The following is a 17,922-nucleotide window of genomic DNA, read 5'->3' on the forward strand; positions in this document are numbered from 1 at the left end:
GGCCTTTAGCCCACTTAACTATATATATATACATATATATATGTATATATATATTCACATATATAGTATACATATTTGACTTAATACTACTGAGTTGTTTTTAATTGGAGTTTAGTTGTAAACAGCATTTTAAAGGAACACATTCTCTAGCTGAATTTTTATATTTTTTTTCTTTCCCCAAATCCTTTAAGTTATCCTTATTATATAATAATTTTGCCAGTAGACTTAAATGACCCACCAAGATACTAGTGTCATGTGGCATCTATACTTGAAAAGATCAGATAGTTGGAGGGGTTAATCCTCCGGAAACAGGTGCTTTTCTGCATGGAGGCACCAGCTTAGGAGAGAAAAGCACCTTTCTGCATGGAGGTACCAGTTGAGGAGAGATTTTTTGTGTGTGTGTGGATTCATATAAACTATCTAATTAAAACCAGGCAAGGCAGAAAACAAGCGATGGATAGGCAGAAGAGGAACAAGACACCTGAGTCTGCTCACAGACTCATTTGTCTGGGAAATATCCTCTTCCATTTCTCTCCCCACCAGCTGCTGCCCAGAGCCCTCCCCACCCCTCCCCCTGGGTTCTGCTGACCACCAGTTCCTGCAGGACTCCTGACGGGCTGGCATCTATGCAGAGGGCATACTTGAAGGACACCACAAAAGGACACCGGTGGCCTTTGTAAGGACATGAGCTGTGTGGAGTCCAGAGAACATGCAAGAGAATTTATATTCAAAGCTCTTCCCCAGTGTGAATTTCCTGTAGATGTTGATTTGGCTTTTGTTAATATCTTTGAGGGCTCCGAAATATATAATAGGGCTTTTCTCGTAAGAAAACTCTCACATCAAATGGCATGTTGTATTTTTAAGTCTTCAATCAAGATAAAGTAAAAACTGAACATGGGTAACTTCGCCAAGAAGCAAAATATAGATTATGGAAATGCTTCTGGGTTGCCACTGGAACTGTCGGTAGTTCTGGGGCTGTCTTTGAAGGGACATCTGAAGATACCAATTCCCAAAGTTAAATAAAAGTTAGAACATAATAGATGCTCTTGAACTTTTCCATACAAAATGCAGTCCTCTGTAGTGAGTCCCCTGTGGGAAATGGTTGTCAGCATGGTCAGCCTTGTCTCCCCTCTGCTAGGATGTTGCCAGAAGCCCAGAATCGACATTGAACCCCCCCTCCCTCCCTCTCCCTCCCCTCCCCTGCTCCTCCCCTACTCCTCCCTCCTCTCCCCCATGCATGCAGCCTGTGTACGTTTATGTATTTAGAGGGAGATTGCTCTGGTTACTCTTTTCTAACTCAAACGGTTCCCCTCACTTTGTTTCTTAGCGAATAGCTTTATCAACTTACTAATTCATTTAGTAATTTCAGCTGAAGCCTGTTGAACACGGCGACTGGCACGGAAGATCGAGTAGTGACTACCACAGAGCCCTGGCATCAGAGAGCTTACTCTCCCGGCAGGGACAGACCGAAGTGCAGGCATATGCTTCATCGGGGTCCCGAGAGGTTACCTGCTTTCACTTTCCAACCCACTGCCCTTCCATCTTCTCAGTCATTCCACACAGAATCAGGCAGTCCTCAGGATCCACAGAGCCAGGCATGAGGGTGCCTATCTGTAGTGTGGGCTACCTTGGGGGCCAGGGCAGGAGGCTAACTTGACTTCACAAATAAGTGGGGGCTGGGATTTAGCTCAGTGGTAGAGCGCTTACCTAGGAAGCGCAAGGCCCCTGGGTTCGGTCCCCAGCTCAAAAAAAAAAAAAAAGAACAAAAAAAAAAAAAAAAAAAAAAAAATAAGTGAGCAAAATCTGCAGGCGCCCCTCTCCGAGCATTTCCCGTAAGTACGAGCCTCATGTGCACGCCCCTCCTATACGGCCTTCTTAATGCCTGTGTCCACCCTCAGCATGCAAAGCATGACCGCTGCCCCCCTCCTCTCACAGCTCTTCTGCCCCCACCACCCACAGCAAAATCCCGACTCTGGTATCCACAGGGCTTTCCTGACCTGGCCTGGCCTGGCCCATCTCTCCAGTGTGCTGGGCGTCCTTCCATCTGTCCTCCTCCGTCTTGAGCAGCACTGAGCAGCTCAAAGGATGCCCTAGTTCCATCCCTCTCTCTGTGTCTCTGTCCTCTTTCTCCCATACTGAGTTCTTGAACACAGCTCGCCCACAGGTAGGTAAGTGCTGTGAAGATGCCTCGTAAAGATTTCTGTTTAAAAAGCACTTTAAAATGATAGAAAACTATCCGTCTTAGCATTCAGAATAGGAAAAGTGACTCTAAGCAGGAGACAGGGAAGAAGCCAGTTAAACACTTGCACGTCTAATTGAATCCCAATCTGCAAGCCCAGCCAATAAATAAAGACCAGGGAAGATGTGCGTCGACAGTGCGCACTGGTCAGAGAGAATGTGGGCGTGGCTACCCAGCCGCCCTTTGCCCTCACTTGCTCAGCATCCTTGGTGGCTTTGCCCTTTGTGCCGCACACGTCTGACACGGTGACAGCTGGCATGTTAGTGCCACATACTGAAGTTCCATAAACTTTACTGTTTTTAACTCTCCTTGCAAATACTTAGGTTTCTCCACTTTGCAATGAAAAGGGTTCGTTAAGGTTCTTCTCTTCTGCTGTGAGCAGACTCTGGTGTCTTGCTCCTCTTCTGCCTGTCCATCGCTTGTTCTCTGCCTTGCCTGGTTTTAATTAGATAGTTTATATGAATTCACAAAAACAAACAAACAAACAAAAAAAACAAAAACACACACACAAAAAAAAACTGGGTGTATGACTTGTCTCCCCACGTAAAGGCGCCTGTTCCCAAGACTGACAGCCTGAATTCAGCCCCTAGAACTCACATGTGAAAGGGGAGATTTCCACAGGTTATCCTCTGACCATCCCTCCCAAACACACACACACACACACACACACGAATGCTCACGAACGCACACGAACGCGTGCACACACACGCACACGAACGCGTGCACACACACGCATACACATGCACACACTCACATGCACACGCATGCACACACACATGTACATGCACGTGCGCGCGCACACACACACGAATGCACACGAACGTTGCACACACACACTCGTGCACACACATACACATGCAGGCACGCACATACACACACATGCACGTGCGCACACGCGCGTACTCACACATGCACACACACACATGCATACACACACACACACACACACACTAGTGACTGCCCTTTATTTAGCAAGATCTCTTTCAGTGATCAGAGTCTGAGTACAGACAGCGCTCTGAGAGCCTGTAGCATCATCATGGGGCCGTTCCCTCCTGCGCCTGATCCGTCCACACCACGCTCACTGCCCCGGGCTGTCTGCACTGTGCTCTTCTGAGTCGAGCACTGTCTGATAGAATGTGTCCTGTCCCCAGCGCACTCTGTCTTTATAGATCCAGGCTCTGACTTGTGTCCACCTGCTTTCCGAATGCTTCCTTCAGCACTTCTTGTGGAGCAGACGCGTCAGCAACGTATTCCCTCAATTTTTCTTTGCCTGGGAAAATATTTCCTTTTAGCCTTTAAGAGCCAATTTTGCTGAATTACAGACTTTCCAGTTGTTTTCGCTTTTCCCTTCAGCACTTTAACACTGTTCCTCGGCTTGCAGGGCTTGAGGACGTCCAATGAACTCCCTCTCCCACCTGCATCTCTAGGGTCTTCCCTCTGCCCTCCCCTCTGCTGGTAGGGCCTGGTGCTCCATGGTTTACCACTTATTTTGGAAAATTAAGTTACCATTTATTTATTCCCACGTTCTTTCTCCTTCTCACAGTTCCATTATGTGTATTTATTCTTCGGGGCCTTACTATACAATTCTTGGATATTCTGTCCTTCCTTTTCTTCATTTACCTTTTAGCAAATGAAGTTTGGAGATGTCTGTGGACATCAAGAGAAGCTTTCCAGACTCTGCCCTCAGCTGCGTCTAGGCTGTTGATAAGCACACCAGGGGCTGTCTTCATCTCTGTATTACTTTCCTCTCCTCAGTTTCCATTGTATCTCAGATGTGTGTTCATCTGCCTGCATTATTCTCTTCTTGCTTGCCTGCGTTTCCTCTCAGAGCTCTCACTGTGTTAGTTCGCACCCCAGCATCTCTGTCGTCTGCCTTTGCTGCTTGCTGCACCTCTTCAAACCGCATTGCTTTGTCTCCTCACGTCTTATACTGTTGGAATGAAAGCTAGACATCTCTATGAAAAGAAACTAGAGAGAATAGACCTTCAAATTTAGGGTTTTAGGTTCATCTGGCTAAGAGTGTGTTTACTGTTTGCTGTAATGCCTGAGGCTGGAATCTTTCCCCAGGTCCCAACCCCCGGCCCCCCTACCCTTGCATTTCCCTGGAGCTGCTTCTTGAGGAAAGTTGCAGACACTGGTTTCCCTGTCCTATTCCCTTGTTTCTGTGAAAGGGCCTGTTGCTGTGGTGGGAGGGTGCACGGCAGGCACAGTGATCTTCATTTAGCTCTTAGCTTTTGCGCTCCTGTCCTCAGCCTCTTCAGAGTGTCAGCCTTTCTCTCCCAGAGCCATCCGTGAGACAGGAAGGCTGGAGTTGGCTGTTGTGCTTCTTGGCATCAGTTAAGCACTGGGGAAGCTCCAGTCCATGCACCTCTCTGGAGAGGTGTGCTAGTGTCCTGGCCGTGATAACAGATCCAGAACAGCAGCTGTAGACACCCACTGTCTCACCGCTTGAGGCCTTAGGACTCACATAGCATGAGGTAGTGGGTGTGATGTAGTTCTGTCCATCATGTCGGGGGGGCCTGTTGAGAGAGAAGAGCGAACTGTGTGTATTTGGAAGCATCTGCTTCTCTCCTCCCCCTGCTAGAAGCAGGAGTCCTTCATGGTGAGAACCAATGAACTTCCTGCAGGTAGACTTAGAGGCAGAGGAACCCTTGGTGCTTGAACCCACACACTTGTCCACAATACTCCTCCAGCAGTTGTCACTCAGGGTGTGCTGTTTTCCTAAGCTATCAATGCTCTCTGCGTTGTGTCCATTTGTGGTTTTCTGTGGTGGCCTCCATTTGGTATAAAGAGAAGCTATATGATGAGGGGTGGAAGCTAAAGCTGCCCGTTTCTAAGGACGAGGTGTAGAATGGGACAGGAGTCAGGCTGTCTTGCAGAGTGTCAGCTTGCTTTCCTGTATGATCCAGGGTGACACTGCCCCCATGGCATGGGCTTACCATATTAATCATTATTTAAGAAAATGTCCCACAGGCTTGCCACAGGCCAGTCTGGCGGAGGCATTTTCTCAGTCGACTTCCCCAAAGACCATACATAGCATGTGCTAAATTAATGAAAAAGCAGCCAGAGAGTGGTGTCACTGGAGCTGGAAGGGGAAGCATGCTAGGGACTCTTGCAAAGACTAGAGGTCGTTCGTTACTATAGCGACTCATAGTGCTTGATGTCTAAACTGACTTGGGTCTTACGTCTTTTAGGATGAAGTTTGACTCTTGCTAGTTACTCCACGCGAGCTGAGACATATTCCGTGCCTCAGACATATGGAATAGTTCGCTTGAGTACTTGAAGCACAATAGGCATTTTTATCTCTTAAAGGTGGCCTTGTTTCAGCACGATGTGCCCCTTACCTGTACCCTTTGATTATAGGTGTGCTCAGGGGGGCTTTACTCAGGAGTCTCTTGCCTTCTCCCTTCAGGGAACGTGTCCACATCAGTCAGGAATCCCTGCAGATCCCACCTTGCGTTACAGAGCAGTTCATTGAGCTCCTGTGCCAGTTCAGTCCTGACCAAGTCATAGAGACACTGCAAGTCCTCGACTGCTACCACCTGGAGGAAACTATTCAGGTAAGGCCGCCTGAAGGCACAAGACAATGTGACCTGTTTTGAAGTCTCCCCCTTTCACGGGCATAGGGATACCCGGGTGTGAAGTTCCCAGTGAGTGCTGGTACCCAGGGTGCAGTCATCATTGCTACAGCCAGATGCTTTCAAACAGCTCTGTCAGGTTTTATAGGAATTCTAGCCATCGACGCGAGCCTGGGAAAGGGAACTCGGCAAGTTCCTGGTACAAACCGTGGTGGCCAAGTAGTCCACGTGTGCCAAGGAATGCGAAGGCTGCAGAAAAGCCCAGTAGCTTCAGAGCACTCCATGCCTTGATATTTTTTGGGGTGTGTGTGTGTGTGTGTGCGCGCACACGCGTGCATATGTTTAGGCATGTATTATGAGGCTAGTATGTTTTCCCATTTAAAATTTGAGGATAACATTATGTCTTCTTCCCTTTGCTCTTAACAAATAGTGACCCATATTTTCTGCATCCACTTTCCGAGGTGCCTCCATGTTTTAGAAATGTTGACTTATGAAACATTTCAGGTACTTAGAAATGTGCACAGTATCAGCTCCGTGCGTTCCCACTGAGTAAATTTCAGTTGAACATCACCTTATTTAATAGACAAAGCTCCTTTGTCTGCCCTCTCTCCCTCCTTTTCCTCTGAGGTCACTATCAACCAAATGTTCTAAGCATATGCTGGGCGCACTCGTAGGTGACCTGTGACACACACGGCCTGTGCACCTAGGTTGGCCATGCCTGCTAGAGTGGATTGGTGCTGAAGTTTGCAGTACTCCCAACTGCCTCTGTTCCCATGCATCCAGTATTCCTGTGCTTCTGTTCTCATCATTGTTTTTTCACACACACACACACACACACACACACACACACACACACACACACACACACACACACACACATCATTTCCCCATAGCTTTGAGGATTCCTAATTTTTTTAATCAATCAAAAAACACTTTTACTTAACACATTTGGTATGTTCCATTTCGATGGTATGATGGTGTCACTGGTTGGTATTCACACGGGCACCATTTTTTCCACTATGTTTTGCTGTCACTCACTTGTAGCCTGTCTGGTTTCTGCATCCCGTGCTCTTCGCCAGCTGTGTAATAGAAGCGCTTCCTTCCTCACTCCGCTTTGGTGCATCTTTATCACGGCTTTTACCTCTGTTCCGATTTGTCACTATCCAAAAGCGTAAGCGTGTGCGTCTGCTATTTCCATCCCTGTTTTCGTGATACAAAAGGTTTCCCTTCTCCCTCTATAGAGTCTAACCTCTCACATTTTGGGCTTCATTCATTCCATCTGTAGACTGATCAAGGAAAGGCTTATCTCTTCCACCGTGCATGATGCTAAGTGCCTGGCGTTTACGATGTTTTATCATCTTTTCCTCACTGATTATGAAAAATAATTATTATCATTTGTATATGTGTTTGTGTGTATGTATATACATACACATTTATGTATACACACATAAACACGCACACGTGCACATATATATAGATATAGATATAGATACACACATGCATATATTTCTGTATGTATACCCACATATATAAACACACACACGCACACACATATATATATGCACATATATATACACATACACATGCATAGATCTCTATGTGTATACACACATGTATAAACACACGCACACACACATATATAAACACACACATGCACACACACACACATATATATATGCACATATATCTACACATACACATGCATAGATCTCTGTGTGTATACACACATATAAACACGCACACACACATATATAAACACACACACACATATATACACACATACACATGCATAGATTTCTGTGTGTATACACACATATATAAACACACACACGCACACACACACACATATAAACACACACATATATATATATATGCACATATATATACACACACACATGCATAGATCTCTGTGTGTATATACACTCACTATATACCGCAGTGCACATGTAGATGCCAGAGACACCCTTCAGGAGTTGCTTTCCTTCTCCTACTGCGGGATCTAGGGATTGAATTCGGGTCATCAGCTTTCAGGCAGTGCTTTTACCACTGAACCATCATCTCCCTGACTCTCTGAGCTTGGGTTATGACTGCTATGATGAAACCATGACCAAAGGAACTCTGGGAGGAAAGGGTTTATTCAGATGATGCTTCCTTATTCCAGGACAGGAACTCAAATGGCGCTGGAAGCTGAAAGCAGGAGCTGACGCAGAGGTTGTGGAGGGGTGCTGCTTACCTAGGACTTGCTCAGCCTGCCTTCTTGTGTCGAGTTGACATAAAAAAAACTATCCAGCATACCGTCTTCACTGACTGAACACCATACTTTGTTGTGTTAAACTCTGCACACGTGGATCTGTCTGTGGTCTCTTCTTTCCTTTGGTTGTCTTTCCCTGTATGCCCACCACATATTTTAGTCCACACAGTTTGACAGAAGGCCTATCATTTGGGGAAAGCCTCGTCCCCTCCCTTACTTGATAAAACCCCATATGCTTCCCTTCCCCACCAGCTCTGTGTCACTTAGGATCACAATACCAAGTCTCTCTGAAAGCTTGTGGTGCTTCAATTGTAAAACGCATTGAACTGCATCAATGCAGGGAGAACGGACAGCTCTGTGGACCTGATTCTTCACATTCAGAAACTTGTCTTTCTGTAACATTTCTGTAAGGCTTGTTTTGCTGTTTTGTTTGGTTTGGTTAAGATGAGTCTCGCTGTGTATCTCTAGTTACCCTGGAACCTGATGTGTAGAACAGGCCGGTCTCAGAGTCATGGAGATTCTGCCTCTGCCTCCAGAGTGCTGTGATCATAAAGGCAGGCACCACCATGCCTGGCTCTCTAAGGACATATTTGTTGTTTGCTGCTGTGACATTAAAATATGAGAGCTCATTTAAGCTGGTTTGTACTTAGCAACCAACTAAATTCTTTCTGTCCTCGAAAGTGAGCCTTGCACTAGCAGGCCGTCCTGGAAAGTGAGCCTTGCACTAGTAGCCTGTCCTGGAAAGTGAGCCTTGTACCAGCAGGCTGCCCTGGAAAGTGAGACTTGCACTAGCAGCCTGTCCTAGAAAGTGAGCCTTGTACTAGCAGGTCGCCCTGGAAAATGAGCCTTGCACTAGCAGGCCGTCCTGGAAAGTGAGCCTTGCACTAGCAGGCCGTCCTGGAAAGTGAGCCTTGCACTAGCAGCCTGTCCTAGAAAGTGAGCCTTGCACTAGCAACCTGTCCTAGAAAGTGAGCCTTGCACTAGCAACCTGTCCTAGAAAGTGAGCCTTGCACTAGCAGGCCGCCTTGGAAAGTGAGCCTTGCACTAGCAGGCTGTCCTGGAAAGTGAGCCTTGCACTAGCAGGCTGTCCTGGAAAGTGAGCCTTGCACTAGCAGGCTGTCCTGGAAAGTGAGCCTTGCACTAGCAGACTGTCCTGGAAAGTGAGCCTTGCACTAGCAGGCTGTCCTGGAAAGTGAGCCTTGCACTAGCAGGCTGTCCTGGAAAGTGAGCCTTGCACTAGGCTGTCCTAGAAAGTGAGCCTTGCACTAGCAGGCTGTCCTAGAAAGTGAGCCTAGCAGTAGCAGCCTGCCCTGGAAAGTGAGCCTAGCAGTAGCAGCCTGCCCTGGAAAGTGAGCCTAGCAGTAGCAGCCTGTCCTGGAAAGTGAGCCTTGCACTAGCAGGCTATCGTGGAAAGTCAGCCTTTCACTAGCAGGCCGTCTTAGAAAGTGAGCCTTGCACTAGCAGGCCATCCTGGAAAGTGAGCCTTGCACTAGCAGCCTGTCCTGGAAAGTGAGCCTTGTACTAGCAGGCTGTCCTCGAAAGTGAGTCTTTCACTAACAGACCATCCTGGAAAGTGAGCCTTGCACTAGCAGGCCGTCCTGGAAAGTGAGCCTTGCACTAGCAGGCTGTCCTGGAAAGTGATTTTCACTAAACCCCCGTAAGTTAATATGTGCTCTTTTCAGTCATCTTGTTCCAGTGCTTTATGTAGAATTATTTGACACTCTCCGTGTGTGCTGACTTTTCTTGAGGATGCACCTCATTCAGATGTGTGGTTAATTTGGAAAATCAAGTAAAAAAGGAATGAAAATGTTGAAAGTATAACTACCAGATGTGTTCACTATAAGATGGGTTGCACAGAGCGCGCTATGCGGTAGCATTCTGCAAAGACCCGGGTTCACTAATGGCTGGCCCATGGCTTGTGTGCTGTGCCCTCTGTACTCTGAAACCCCAACTTACAGAAGCCCTTCTGCTTTTCCTAGATTACACAAAAGTACCAGCTCCACGAAGTCACTGCATATCTGTTGGAGAAGAAGGGGGATGTCCACGGCGCCTTCCTGCTGCTGCTGGAGGTAAGTGTTGACCGTGCTTACTGTCACACTCTGTCCCTCTGCCACTCCCCAGTCTGTCTTTGTCTCTTGGGTCTCGAGGTAAGCTACAGATAGAAGTGCTTAATTATGGGGCTCACCGAGAACAGGTCCATATTTATCTATGGCATAATTTTAAAGTCAAAATTTATATACATGGAAAGTCTCCACAGTACATCTCGAGGTTAGAGAAAATTCAGCCGTAAGTCTCTGTGTGCCCTGTGCCCTGAGGATAGACCTGTCAGGACTTTTTGTTAGTACCTGCCCAGCACACCTGTTTTTCTCATGACCCAGTCAGAATTTCACATCTTCATCCAAAACATGGGTCCTCAGTACTGCTCTAAGAGACATCAGTGGTGACTTCGTAGCGGTACAGAGAGGCACACATGGGCAGAGCCGGTGACACCTGATCTGCAGGCACTCCCACATCATGAGCCTTGTAGACAGAGAGTCCATGCTGAAGGACAGCAAAAGAACATTTCATGTGTTCACTTCCTTACATATATGTCTGTCTGTATGGGCACAGGTAAGCACAGCGGAGGTCAGAGGACAAGCGCAGGAATCCTTTCTCTTTCCACCATGCCGGTCCCAGGGACGCAACTCAGGTCATCGAGGCGTGGTGCAGGAACCAAGCCAACTCACAGCTGTTTCTTGGGGGTTTACCTCTAAAGTTCATTAATTCAAAGACGTGGTGGGTAGAAATACAAAGTGTTTTCTCACCCCTGTGTTTTTGCCTCCCAGAGACTGCAGAGCAGGCTGCAAGAGATGACCCAGCAGAGTGAAAGTAAGTTCTTCCATGAAATGTAATATACTGCCTTAGCTTAGTAATGACTACCCCAAGCCGTTTCCATAATCCCCCCTGATCTGCTTTAATGTAGAAGGAAGTTTTAGCGGTTTTTGAGGACACTTGAAAGACACACACACACACACACACACACACACACTGTAGTGGGATGAGGGTAACCAGGCAAGGGAGTGTGGTGCCCCTGACCGCCCTACGTCCCTGTCTGCACTTATGCCTGACTGTGTGGGTCCATAACAAACTGTGCCAAATACCAGCAGATCAGAGCAGCTGGTGAGACGTAGCCCCAGGCAGTGAACCCTGACCTTTTGGAATCCTGAGTGTTTTGTTGTGTTCATTGACATTTCTTTTAATCTTTAAAAGTTATTGTAAAATAAGGAAAACTACAAAGTGTACCAATGGCATTATGTATTATTATGCTACACATAATACTTACTTAATACACTCTTCACCTCCATCTAGTTCCAATTTTCTTATCTCCCAAGCAGACCCTCTATGTCCCTAGATACGGGGTTGGGGTCCCCTAACACACCCCACCTTCTGTCCGCCTTCTAGTTTCGGGATTTCTGAATTTGGTTGACATATAAGAGTGAAATCCTGCTGTTTGAATTTATGGTTGAGTTATTTCCCCTAGTGTAACCTCCTTACGGCTCTTAAATGTTGGAACAAGTCAGATGTCTGGTCTCGTAGAGCTGTGTAGACGCCCATCCTGTCGCGTACTTACACTTTAACAGGCACATGGGCCGTCCCCACTCTGGTCTGCTGGACAGCGCTGCTGTGAACTATGCAGATAGCTTTTGGGTTCTTGCTTTCTTTTGGGCGTAAGAACAAAAGTGGGGTTGCTGGATAGAGTAGTAATTTAAAACTTACTCTGTTCTGGGACATCGTCGGCAGGGTGTGGACTGGCCGCACCATGGTCTCACCACCACTCTCATCCTTGCCTCCTCCATCCGCCCTGCCTCCCCCTCTCTATCATGGTGGGATGCGGGGGCCCTTCCACTCTACCCGTCTTCTCGCTTTAGCCTTTCCTCTTCTGTCTCCTCACCTCCCTTCTCTCTCCTTCCACCGGTGCTGTCTGGCATTGGGTGGTTCTGGCCAGCAGGGCATTGCTTCCTGTACTTGTCTTGACCATTCAAGTATTTCTTCTCCTCTCCTCCTCCGTCCGTTTTTAGTCAGATACCTGCTTTTGTGTTCCTTGACAGTCAAACCTATCTTGCCATAAAGTCGGGGGAATCTTCCTAGGTGAGTTTTATATTGTCTCACCTCTTCACATGTCCCTTGAACCCTTCCCGCACACACTCCCCGAGTGCTCTTTATCCAACATCTCTGGATAACTCGCCCACGTTCTGTGATGCTGAGGTCCTTGGTAACCCAGTTTGTGTTATACCTTGGCCACCTTCTATTACACTTTGGCTTTTTAGAACCTATGGGAATAATTGGTTTACTTCAGTTATCAATGATCAACCTAGACATTTAATTATTGCTTTTGAATTGTCAGAGTTTAATCAATTTGATTTTGTTGTATTTGGTGCATTTAGTGGTGTTCTCTTAAATTTAATGTTACAAGGATAATTTTACAAATATATGAATGGCTAAGGGAAACTAAGAAAGGTGTTTCCCACTTGCTGCGGGAATTCGTGGGTGACACATCCAGAAGCCAGTTCATAGCTGGTCCAATACCAACATCCTGCCTTCAGATTCATTGTTGACAGTGTGCTAAGAAATCCAAGTGTCTTCTAAGCACACGGCATTTTGTTTAGTCTGCACATATAGCACACAGCTGACAAAATCACAGCCCCTCTCTCCTCTGAAGCTTTAGTCCCACGAAGGAGACTCGGGAGATAAACTTGTACTCCATGTTGAACAGAGTGTCAGAGGTGCCATGGGAACAGCAAAGGAGCCGAGAGAGCTCAGGGTCTAGCTGTAACTCAGGAATCAGTACGGAAGTGTGCAGACAGAGCCGGAAGGGGCTTTGGGGCCTAGCGTGGGCGTGTGTGAGAGCGGCTTACCAGTAACCTCAGAGAGAGCACAGAGTTAAGGCCGGGTCTTGCCTCTGTTACTCAAGCAGTCTGTCTTTAAGGCTTAGGGATCTTTAGTGCTTTCTGCAGAGAGCGATCTGAGTGGACTTATATGAAAGAGACCAGAAAGGTAGGGTCTGGCAGAAACTGAGTGAAGAGCTGATGCTCCAACAGGGGACAGGTGCAAGCACACTGGGAGGACAGAAAGAACAAATGAACCAGGGGCACAGACAGGGAAGAAATCGTCACAGACGCTCCTGAGAACAACTCAGGAGATGTGGAGATGACGAGGCTTTAATGCCCTCTGGAAGTTAGGGGACAAGAAGCAGTTTCGAGATGAGTAAAATAGGTTGAGTTTGGCATTGAGTACTACTACCTTTCTTAGGCTGTGACAAGGTATTTGAACAAAGGGACTGGGGAAGGAACATTTCTTTTAGCTCCTAGTTTGTGAGTGCAGTCCTTCAGAGTGAGGAGGGCATGGGGCCAGAGCAGCTACAGCTGTGGTGGCAGCAGGTCAGGTGACTTTCAGTCAGGAGGACAGAGGTCACTGACACCCATGTCCAGGATGTGTCTCACAACTCTGGTTAAAACTTTGGAACACACACACACAGAGACACACACACAGACACACACATGACGGAGTGGCTTTTCACAGAGACTCTGAGGCAATAAGAGCATATCTGACATTTATCCTCTTTTCAAATCTAGATACCAAGGAGGACATCCTGCTGAAAGCTGTTGAAGATACCATGGTAGAGACCATTGCTCTTTGCCAGAGAAATTCACAGAATTTGAATCAGCAGCAACGAGAGGTAAGCAAGCTGATATTTGGATAGCCCTTTAAAAAAAAAAACGTATTCTGTGTGGAAAGTAGGAGTCAGTTCTATCTCGGCTGCCCTCCCAGACACCAGAATGTACTTTGTCTGGGCTTCAATCACTCTCTGGTGTTCCCACTAGTGTAAGGCTCTTGGTGCCCCTATCAGGAGGATCTGCCGTCTTTCTTTCCACAGAGGCCTCACGTCCATAGACTGAGCTGCAGACTGTTAGGCGTGGGGATGCTGGGTGCCTGTGGCATCTGCGCGGTGGGCGGGGCCTCTGTTTATGCTGGGTGGTGGGACCATGTCCTTGTTGTCATCTTTTCTGCCCACAGTGGTGCGAGTGAGAGCTAAGCCCTGCAGGTACCCAGAGTGCAGCAGAGGGTAAAGAGCAGTTGTAATATGGTGACCCCTCAGCCTTCGTGAGAGCGACCTGGGCCAGCTTTGAAATATTCATTACTTGTGCTGTGCCCCATATAATTAACCGACAGCCTCTGCAGCTAAGACCCAGCCATCAGTGTGTCCGAATGCTGTGCACTGATTCTAGTGACAGCCAAGGTTAGGGAGCCCTGCTGCTAACAAGTGGACTGAACAGAGTTAAAGCAGAAGCCCCAGGGAGGTCCGCTGAGCACCGGGCGCAGGAGGCAGTTACGACAGTGAAATAGCAACTCCAGCAGACTTAGGACGGACAGCTGAGTTCTCCGTGGCTCTAGAAGTATAACAAGGTCAGCTGGCAGACGTTCTGTCACACAGCCCCTCTCTGTGCTTGCCCTCCAGGGCTCCTGACTCTGGCTTCATGCTGGTATCAGGCCTAATTCCCACACCCTAAGTGTCCGAAATGGGAAACTAAGTTTAATTTTTCATATATATTTACTATATATATTAAAACAAAAAGTATATCTTGGGTGTGTTTGCTGTTTTCATAATTTTATAATTTACTATGTTTTTGTCAGGGATTGTAAAAAGTATGCATAAGAAACATATTTACACATAGATGTTATTTGTTTTCCTCATTAAAAACTTTTTGATAAAATGATACAAGTACATTTTAAAATACCATGCAGTAGTGGAGACTGTTAAAGCCCTTGCCATGAGCAAGAGGGCTGGAGTTCAGACCCCCAGAGTCCACGTAAATGCCAGGGGGGTGCAGGACTTCTGGAGGATGAACTGGCCTTTTATACACTGGGGGTTTGACTGAGCATCTCCGTTCCCACACACAAGCGTGCACACGTACCCACACACATGCAAATATGCATGCACGCACAAAAAAAGAAAAAGGAAAAGGAAGTCATGCAATATAGAAAGTTCACAGAGAAATTTTAAATAAAATATTGCCACAGATTCATATGGTAACCCAGAGTTACCCACCATCACCATTCGGGAAATACCACCCTGGATGGTTTTGTCTGCCCAGGCTGATGAATTTGGTTAAAAATGAACCAAACGATACTTTCTCTTAAAAATACTATGTTCTGTCTTCTCTAGGAGTCGAGGAATCTCTAAACTGCATGGAAATGTTCCTTTACCTTATTAGCTCCCAACACGCCCACATCCAAAGGCCTGGGAACCGCCCTAGGTTAGGCCTCTGTTCTGTGCTTTTTAGTTTAGTTTGAGAGGCCGTGCCATGAAGTCACACAAACTCACTCGATAGTTTTTGTATTCCCGAATCTTTGTTTTTATTTGTCCTCTGATTAGTTGATTATATTGGGGCATGGTTTTGAAAACCAAGTTCTGATTTTGAAACTGTAGGTTGGGGACCAACCATGACAGAATGGTGGCCTGACACCTGAACTCAAGGCAGTCACTCTTCCGCCTTGATGCCAGAGTGTTCTCTTTCTTGCTGGATTAGAACTCAGGACGGTAGAAGTTCGCACCACCCCCTCCACCCAGATCTCCGCATTTTGTTTGTTCACCTTTTAGTTCCACGATTTGAAGACCACAGAGTTCTGCAGTCTGAACTTAAAAATAATTTTTTTTAAAAATTTGAAAATTTTTTTATCCACTTTCCTAGTTTCCCCTCTACAAATCCCCTATTCTTCCCCACCTTACCCTGCTTTTATGAGGGTGTTCCCCCACCTACCCACCCATTCCTGCCTCACCGCCCTAACATTCCTCTACACTGGGGCATCAAGCCTTCACAGGACCAAGGGCCTCCCCTTCCTTTGATGCCAGATAAGACCCCTTCAGCTCCTTCAGTCCTTCCCCTAACTCCTCCATTGGGGTCCCTGTGATCAGTCCGATGGTTGGCTTCGAGCATCTGCATCTGTATTCTCTGGCAGAGCCTCTCAGGAGACAGCTCTATCAGGCTCCTGTCAGCAAGCACTTCTTGGCATCAGCAATAGTGACTGGGTTTGGTGGCTGCATATGGGATGGATCCCCAGGTGGGGCAGTCTCTGGATGGCCTTTCCTTCAGTCTCTGCTCCACTCTTTGTCCCTGTATTTCCTTTAGACAGGAGCAATGCTGGGTTAAAATTTTGGAAATAGGTAAGTGGCCCCATCCTCTGGATATGGTTTCCATAGGTCCTCCCTCCCCTTTGTGGGGTATTTCAGCTAATATCCCCATGGAGTCCTGGGAGGCTCTTGTCTTTCTAGCATTGGGGATTTTCTGGTTGCTACCCCACTTGCAGTTCCCCATCCCCCATTGCTACACCTCTGTTCATTGTCCTGACCCTGTACATCTCCCCCATCTCCTCCCACACCTGATTCTGCGCGTTTTCCCCTCCCCCTCTTTTCTTCCCCCCAAGTCCCTCCCACCCTCTACTTCCCTTGATTATTCTGTTCCCCCTTCTAATTTATATGTTAAATTCTCAATCCACAATTCACCCACACAATAAATTCACTGTCAATTGATAAAGATATAAACCGTCCATGTAGGCAAGATAAAATCGATTTAGTTCACCTAAATCTGAACCATCCTCCTCCATAGACTTCAATCTTGATCTCCTTCTTCCTCCTCTCTCCTTCCTCGACTTTTCCCCGCCTAACTCCCTTCTCATCCAGTGATAGGCTTCGCCTTATCCTGGACCCTCCTTGCTGCATAATGACATCATCCTACAACATTCCTAAGTCCTTTGTATCTCACAGACTTCTAAAGTCAGTTCTTTCAGAGATTCATATAAAACGTGTTAGTTATATTCATACACACCGTTGCCGTATCTACCCACCCAACTTTGTCTCTCCTTTTTTTAATCGTTCAAGACCGATTTTGCTGCCCAAATTCCCTGGCCGTGTCTCCATCTGGAGAATGGTCAGATTGTGCTCTTAGAGAAAAGCGTTTCTCCCTCTGCATCATGAAGAGACACCATGACAAGACAGCTCTTACAAAGCAAAGCTTTTTAATTGGGGCTGGCTTCTGGTGCAGAGGCTCTGTGCACTGTTGTCAGGGTGGGGAGCAAGGTAGCACAATGGTAGGCACGGTGCTGGAGAAGTAGCCGAGAGCCCTGCATCCTGATCCACAGGCAGCAGAGAGAGAGAGACTGGGCCTGGTGTAGGCTGTTGAAACCTCAGAGCAACCAAGAACTACATGACTAACCCAGTCTGCCTCGTTTCTGAACAACCTTCACAACAATAGCAAAATATTTAAATGCTCGTCTCTATAAATTTATTTTTATGAAAATCATTAAGTTTAGGGTACTTCTGTTCTAATTCTTTGAGAACTTCATATAATGTATTTTAATCATATTCCATCCTCCCTCTGACTACCTCAGCTGCTCTCTGATCTCCCTGTTCCCTCCCGACTTTGTCTCCTTCCTTCCCCTCTTCCCTAATCCACCAGGTGTGCTTTTTTTTTTTTTTTGAGTCATAAATCAATGCTTCCCAGGGTCTATGCCCTTAATGAAGCCCAACTCCTTTTCCTCCTCCAGAAGACAAGAGCTTCAACAGTGCCTCAGCTGTAGGTGGAGGCTTGTGTCCCCCTTCAGTCTGAGGAAGTTTTAAAGATAGTTTTCTTTGTTTCTCTTTGTTTCACTTTGAAGACAATGAAAGCAAGAACTGTTGCCATAGACAGTTAAGCAACTAGAAGCTTTGAAACATCCAGAAGCTTGATAATAAGCTTCCTTGACTATCTCTCTGAAGAAGGCCAGCCAGGAAATTTAGTACTGTGGAGCAGTCCCTTGAAGCTAGACCTCGGGGAATT

General features: G+C 46.8%; 1 protein-coding gene across 1 annotated transcript in view; it reads left to right on the forward strand.

The window, feature by feature from the left end:
• Nucleotides 1–17,922, forward strand: part of Vps8 (VPS8 subunit of CORVET complex) — a 198,023-nt gene that overhangs the window by 117,605 nt on the left and 62,496 nt on the right. The window contains exons 37-40 of the mRNA XM_032899998.1: nucleotides 5,652–5,799; nucleotides 10,048–10,137; nucleotides 10,894–10,936; nucleotides 13,681–13,784. Of these exons, the coding sequence (XP_032755889.1) occupies nucleotides 5,652–5,799; nucleotides 10,048–10,137; nucleotides 10,894–10,936; nucleotides 13,681–13,784 (385 nt within the window). The remainder of the gene's footprint in view (nucleotides 1–5,651; nucleotides 5,800–10,047; nucleotides 10,138–10,893; nucleotides 10,937–13,680; nucleotides 13,785–17,922) is intronic.

Source organism: Rattus rattus, chromosome 4 (genome assembly GCF_011064425.1).
Source record: "Rattus rattus isolate New Zealand chromosome 4, Rrattus_CSIRO_v1, whole genome shotgun sequence".
Taxonomy (NCBI): domain Eukaryota; kingdom Metazoa; phylum Chordata; class Mammalia; order Rodentia; family Muridae; genus Rattus; species Rattus rattus.